Raw genomic sequence first — 7,609 nt, 5'->3', positions numbered from 1 at the left:
TCTTCCCACTCACCTAACCTGTCCAAGTCACCCTGCAGCCTCTTAACGTCCTCCTCACTACTCACACCGCCACCCAGCTTAGTGTCATCTGCAAACTTGGAGATATTACTCTCAATTCCTTCGTCTAAATCATTAATGTATATTGTAAATAGCTGGGGTCCCAGCACTGAGCCCTGCGGTACCCCACTAGTCACTGCCTGCCATTCTGAAAAGGACCTATTTATCCCGACTCTCTGCTTCCTGTCTGCCAACCAGTTCTCTATCCACGTCAGTACATTACCCCCAATACCATGTGCTTTAATTTTGCACACCAATCTCTTGTGTGGGACCTTGTCAAAAGCCTTTTGGAGCCATGTCCAATCAGACTCCCAATAAATTGAGATTCCACAAGGCATGACGTCACCAAACACTTGATTGACATATGACGTAGACGTTGCGATGACGTAACTTGGTGTCTAGGTGACGCGAGCACGTCATGGCATGACCTAACGTACAGTGCGTGCGCGTTTGCCGTGACGTTGTGACGCGCAAGATGGCGGCGCTGGTGCGGGCTCAGTAAGGGGAGGGGGGATCGATCGCGCTCACAGCGACCCAGCGGCCTGGCGCCGTCCCCCGGCCCCGGCCTGGCGTGGCCATGAGCGAAGCCCGGAGGGTGGCCTTCAACACCGTCAGCGCGCCGCCCGCCGCCAGCGCCAAGAAGAAGCGGGGCGAGCCGGGCAACGTGCGGTTCGGCCTGCGGCTGAGCGAGCCGAGCGACCGGAGCCACACCGAGTACAACTACAGCGAGCTGCTGCGGGAGGCCAAGGTAAGCGGGCCCGGGGGAGGGGGCCCCGACACCGGGCATCGCTGGGGCTCATGCTGGGGCGTGGGCACCCGCACCCCCAACCCCCTCACACAAGCCCCCCCCCACCCCAACCCCCTCACACAAGCCCCCCCCACCCCAACCCCCTCACACAAGCCCCCCCCCACCCCAACCCCCTCACACAACCCCCCCCCAACCCCTCACACAACCCCCCACACAACCCCCCCCACCCCCTCACACAACCCCTCACGCAACCCCCTCACACAACCTCCCCACCCCCTCACACAACCTCCCCACCCCTCACACAACCTCCCACCCCCTCACACACCACCCCCAAACCCCCTCACACAACCACCCCCCCAACACCCTCACACAACCCCCCACCCCCCAACCCCCTCACACAACCCCCTGACACCCCCCCCCCCCAACCCCTCACACAACCCCCCCCTCACACAACCCCCCCCCAACCCCCTCACACACCCCCCCCCCAACCCCCTCACACAACCAACCCCTCACACAACCCCCCCCCACCCCCTCACACAACTCCCCCCCCAACCCCCCACACACATCCCCCCCCCCCCCAACCCCCTCACACAACTCCCCCCCCAACCCCCTCACACAACCCCCCCCAACCCCTCACACAACCCCCTCACACAACCCCCTCACACAACCCCCCCCAACCCCCTCACACAACCCCCCCAACCCCCTCACACAACCTCCCCCAACCCCCTCACACAACCCCCCCCCAACCCCCTCACACAACCCCCCCCCCACCCCCTCACACAACCCCCCCCCCAACCCCCTCACACAACCCCCCCCCAACCCCCTCACACAACCCCCCCAATCCCTCACACAACCCCCCCCCAACCCCCTCACACAACGCCCCCCCCCAACCCCCCCCCCCCGCCAACCCCCCCAACCCACTCACGCAACCGCCCCCCACGCAACCCAATCCCTCATTCAACCCCCCCCAATCCCCTCACTCAACCCCCCAATCCCCTCACTCAACCCCCCCCAATCCCCTCACTCAACCCCCCCCAATCCCCTCACTCACCCCCCCCAATCCCCTCACTCAACCCCCCCCCAATCCCCTCACTCAACCCCCCCCAATCCCCTCACTCAACCCCCCCCCAATCCCCTCACAACCCCCCCCCAATCCCCTCACTCAACCCCCCCCAATCCCCTCACGCAACCCCCCAACCCCCTCACACAACCCCCCCCCAACCCCCTCACACAACCAACCCCTCACACAACTCCCCCCCCAACCCCCTCACACAACTCCCCCCCCAACCCCCTCACACAACTCCCCCCCCCAACCCCTCACACAACTCCCCCCCAACCCCCTCACACAACTCCCCCCCCCCAACCCCCTCACACAACCCCCCCCCAACCCCCTCACACAACCCCCCCCCAACCCCCTCACACAACCCCCCCCCAACCCCTCACACAACCCCCCCAATCCCCTCACACAACCCCCCCCAACCCCCTCACACAACGCCCCCCCCCAACCCCCCCGCCAACCCCCCCAACCCACTCACGCAACCGCCCCCCCACGCAACCCAATCCCTCACTCAACCCCCCCCAATCCCCTCACTCAACCCCCCCCAATCCCCTCACTCAACCCCCCCATCCCCTCACTCAACCCCCCCCCCAATCCCCTCACTCAACCCCCCCCCAATCCCCTCACAACCCCCCCCAATCCCCTCACTCAACCCCCCCCCAATCCCCTCACGCAACCCCCCCAACCCCCTCACACAACCCCCCCCCCAACCCCCTCACACAACCAACCCCCCTCACACAACTCCCCCCCCAACCCCCTCACACAACTCCCCCCCAACCCCCTCACACAACTCCCCCCCCAACCCCCTCACACAACTCCCCCCCCAACCCCCTCACACAATTCCCCCCCCCCCAACCCCCTCACACAACTCCCCCCAACCCCCTCACACAACTCCCCCCCCCAACCCCCTCACACAACCCCCCCCAACCCCCCTCACACAACTCCCCCCCCCAACCCCCTCACACAACCCCCCCCCAACCCCCTCACACAACCCCCCCCAACCCCCTCACACAACCCCCCCCAACCCCCTCACACAACCCCCCCCAATCCCCTCACACAAACCCCCCCCAACCCCCTCACACAACGCCCCCCCCAACCCCCCCAACCCACTCACGCAACCGCCCCCCCACGCAACATCCCCTCACGCAACCCCCCCAATCCCCTCACGCAACCCCCCCAATCCCCTCACGCAACCCCCCCAATCCCCTCACGCAACCCCCCCAATCCCCTCACGCAACCCCCCCAATCCCCTCACGCAACCTCCCAATCCCCTCACGCAACCCCCCCAATCCCCTCACGCAACCCCCCCAATCCCCTCACGCAACCCCCCCAATCCCCTCACGCAACCCCCCCAATCCCCTCACGCAACCCCCCCAATCCCCTCACGCAACCCCCCAATCCCCTCACGCAACCCCCCCAATCCCCTCACGCAACCCCCCAATCCCCTCACGCAACCCCCCCAATCCCCTCACGCAACCCCCCCAATCCCCTCACGCAACCCCCCCAATCCCCTCACGCAACCCCCCAATCCCCTCACGCAACCCCCCAATCCCCTCACGCAACCCCCCCAATCCCCTCACGCAACCCCCCCAATCCCTCACGCAACCCCCCAATCCCCTCACGCAACCCCCCCAATCCCCTCACGCACCCCCCAATCCCCTCACGCAACCCCCCCAATCCCCTCACGCACCCCCCCAATCCCCTCACCAACCCAATCCCCTCACGCAACCCCCCCAATCCCCTCACGCAACCCCCCCAATCCCCTCACGCAACCCCCCCAATCCCTCACGCAACCCCCCCAATCCCCTCACCAACCCCCCCAATCCCCTCACGCAACCCCCCAATCCCCTCACGCAACCCCCCCAATCCCCTCACGCAACCCCCCCAATCCCCTCACGCAACCCCCCCAATCCCCTCACGCAACCCCCCAATCCCCTCACGCAACCCCCCCAATCCCCTCACGCAACCCCCCCAATCCCCTCACGCAACCCCCCCAATCCCCTCACGCACCCCCCAATCCCCTCACGCAACCCCCCCAATCCCCTCACGCAACCCCCCAATCCCCTCACGCAACCCCCCAATCCCCTCACGCAACCCCCCCAATCCCCTCACGCAACCCCCCAATCCCCTCACGCAACCCCCCAATCCCCTCACGCAACCCCCCCAATCCCCTCACGCAACCCCCCAATCCCCTCACGCAACCCCCCAATCCCCTCACGCAACCCCCCCAATCCCCTCACGCAACCCCCCCCAATCCCCTCACGCAACCCCCCAATCCCCTCACGCAACCCCCCCAATCCCCTCACGCAACCCCCCCAATCCCCTCACGCAACCCCCCCAATCCCCTCACGCAACCCCCCAATCCCCTCACGCAACCCCCCCAATCCCCTCACGCACCCCCCCAATCCCCTCACGCAACCCCCCCAATCCCCTCACGCAACCCCCCAATCCCCTCACGCAACCCCCCCAATCCCCTCACGCAACCCCCCCAATCCCCTCACGCAACCCCCCCAATCCCTCACGCAACCCCCCCAATCCCCTCACGCAACCCCCCCAATCCCCTCACGCAACCCCCCCAATCCCCTCACGCAACCCCCCCAATCCCCTCACGCAACCCCCCCAATCCCCTCACGCAACCCCCCCAATCCCCTCACGCAACCCCCCCAATCCCCTCACGCAACCCCCCAATCCCCTCACGCAACCCCCCCAATCCCCTCACGCAACCCCCCCAATCCCCTCACGCAACCCCCCAATCCCCTCACGCAACCCCCCCAATCCCCTCACGCAACCCCCCAATCCCCTCACGCAACCCCCCCAATCCCCTCACGCAACCCCCCCAATCCCCTCACGCAACCCCCCCAATCCCCTCACGCAACCCCCCCAATCCCCTCACGCAACCCCCCCAATCCCCTCACGCAACCCCCCCAATCCCTCACGCAACCCCCCCAATCCCCTCACGCAACCCCCCCAATCCCCTCACGCAACCCCCCCAATCCCCTCACGCAACCCCCCCAATCCCCTCACGCAACCCCCCCAATCCCCTCACGCAACCCCCCAATCCCCTCACGCAACCCCCCAATCCCCTCACGCAACCCCCCCAATCCCCTCAGCCACCCCCAATCCCTCACGCAACCCCCCCAATCCCCTCACGCAACCCCCCAATCCCCTCACGCAACCCCCCCAATCCCCTCACGCAACCCCCCCAATCCCCTCACGCAACCCCCCAATCCCCTCACGCAACCCCCCAACCCTCCAATCCCTCACGCAACCCCCCCAATCCCCTGACGCAACCCCCCAATCCCCTGACGCAACCCCCCCAATCCCCTCACGCAACCCCCCAATCCCCTCACGCAACCCCCCCAATCCCCTCACGCAACCCCCCCAATCCCCTCACGCAACCCCCCCAATCCCCTCACGCAACCCCCCCAATCCCCTCACGCAACCCCCCAATCCCCTCACGCAACCCCCCAATCCCCTCACGCAACCCCCCAATCCCCTCACGCAACCCCCCCAATCCCCTCACGCAACCCCCCAATCCCCTCACGCAACCCCCCAATCCCCTCACGCAACCCCCCCAATCCCCTCACGCAACCCCCCCAATCCCCTCACGCAACCCCCCAATCCCCTCACGCAACCCCCCCAATCCCCTCACGCAACCCCCCCAATCCCCTCACGCAACCCCCCAATCCCCTCACGCAACCCCCCAATCCCCTCACGCAACCCCCCCCAATCCCCTCACGCAACCCCCCAATCCCCTCACGCAACCCCCCCAATCCCCTCACGCAACCCCCCCAATCCCCTCACGCAACCCCCCCAATCCCCTCACGCAACCCCCCAATCCCCTCACGCAACCCCCCCAATCCCCTCACGCAACCCCCCAATCCCCTCACGCAACCCCCCCAATCCCCTCACGCACCCCCCCAATCCCCTCACGCACCCCTCCCTCCCTCCCCAATCCCCTCACGCACCCCTCCCTCCCTCCCCAATCCCCTCACGCACCCCTCCCTCCCTCCCCAATCCCCTCACGCACCCCTCCCTCCCTCCCCTCACGCACCCCTCCCTCCCTCCCCTCACGCACCCCTCCCTCCCTCCCCTCACGCACCCCTCCCTCCCTCACCTCACGCACCCCTCCCTCCCTCCCCTCACGCACCCCTCCCTCCCAATCCCCTCACGCACCCCTCCCTCCCCAATCCCCTCACGCACCCCTCCCTCCCCAATCCCCTCACGCACCCCTCCCTCCTCCCCAATCCCCTCACGCAATCCTCCCTCCCCAATTCCCCTCACGCACCCTCCCTCCCTCCCCTCCCAATCCCTCACGCACCCCCCCCCCAAACTTACCCACTCCCAAACTTACCCACTCATACAGCCTTCCCCAAAAGACCCCTCACGGTCCCCCCAAAACCCCCTCCCATTAACCTCTCGCCACCCCCCACAAACCCTCCCCCCTCCTCACCAAGCCCCCCCTCGGCCCCTCACAACCGACTCTAGCACCTCCTTACTGCCCCCTTATCTATTTCTTGCCCCGCAGGTCCCCCCCCTTTGCTCCCCACTGCCCCCCCTTTGCTCCCCAACTGCCCCCCCTTTGCTCCCCACTGCCCCCCCCCTTGCTCCCCACTGCCCCCCCCTTTGCTCCCCACTGCCCCCCCTTTGCTCCCCACTGCCCCCCCCCCCTTTGCTCCCCACTCCCCCCCCTTGCTCCCACTGCCTCCCCCCTTTGCTCCCCACTGCCCCCCCCCTGCTCCCCACTGCCCCCCCCCCTGCTCCCACTGCCCCCCCCTTTGCTCCCCACTGCCCCCCTTTGCTCCCACTGCCCCCCCTTTGCTCCCCACTGCCCCCCCCTTTGCTCCCCACTGCCCCCCCCCCTTTGCTCCCCACTGCCCCCCCCCTTTGCTCCCCACGCCCCCCCCCTTTGCTCCCCACTGCCCCCCCCTTTGCTCCCCACTGCCCCCCCTTTGCTCCCCACTGCCCCCCCTTTGCTCCCCACTGCCCCCCTTTGCTCCCCACTGCCCCCCTTTGCTCCCCACTGCCCCCCTTTGCTCCCCACTGCCCCCCTTTGCTCCCCACTGCCCCCCCTTTGCTCCCCACTGCCCCCCCTTTGCTCCCCACTGCCCCCCCTTTGCTCCCCACTGCCCCCCTTTGCTCCCCACTGCCCCCCCCTTTGCTCCCCACTGCCCCCCCCTTTGCTCCCCACTGCCCCCCTTTGCTCCCCACTGCCCCCTTTGCTCCCCACTGCCCCCCTTTGCTCCCCACTGCCCCCCTTTGCTCCCCACTGCCCCCCTTTGCTCCCCACTGCCCCCCTTTGCTCCCCACTGCCCCCCTTTGCTCCCCACTGCCCCCCCCCCCCCCTTTGCTCCCCACTGCCCCCCCCTTTGCTCCCCACCCCACTGCCCCCCCCCTTTGCTCCCCACTGCCCCCCCCTTTGCTCCCCACTGCCCCCCCTTGCTCCCCACTGCCCCCCCCTTGCTCCCCACTGCCCCCCTTTGCTCCACACTGCCCCCCCCCCTTTGCTCCTCCCCCTTTGCTCCCCACTGCCCCCCCCCTTTGCTCCCCACTGCCCCCCCCCCTTTGCTTCCCACTGTCCCCCCCCCTTGCTCCCCACTGCCCCCCCTTTGCTCACCACTGCCCCCCCCCTTTGCTCCCCACTGCCCCCCCCCTTTGCTCCCCACTGCCCCCCCCCTTTGCTCCCACTGCCCCCCCCTTTTGCTCCCCACTGCCCCCCCCTTTGCTCCCCACTAGCCCCCCCTTTG

The 7,609-nt window shown here is 67.7% G+C and overlaps 1 protein-coding gene across 3 annotated transcripts in view; it reads left to right on the top strand.

Moving 5' to 3' along the window:
* The first annotated feature begins 511 nt into the window (after positions 1-511).
* LOC139229938 (ubinuclein-2-like) overlaps positions 512-7,609 on the top strand; it is a 114,435-nt gene continuing 107,337 nt past the window's right edge. For all 3 annotated transcript variants that reach the window (XM_070861590.1, XM_070861589.1, XM_070861588.1), the window contains exon 1: positions 512-805. In XM_070861590.1, coding sequence (XP_070717691.1) covers positions 635-805 — 171 coding nt within the window. In that variant the 5' untranslated portion in view covers positions 512-634. The remainder of the gene's footprint in view (positions 806-7,609) is intronic.

The sequence above is a fragment of the Pristiophorus japonicus genome, chromosome 19 (genome assembly GCF_044704955.1).
Source record: "Pristiophorus japonicus isolate sPriJap1 chromosome 19, sPriJap1.hap1, whole genome shotgun sequence".
NCBI classification, from domain to species: Eukaryota; Metazoa; Chordata; class Chondrichthyes; family Pristiophoridae; genus Pristiophorus; species Pristiophorus japonicus.
The sequence above is the reverse complement of the archived record's forward strand: the minus strand, read 5'-3'. Positions and strand labels throughout refer to the sequence as shown.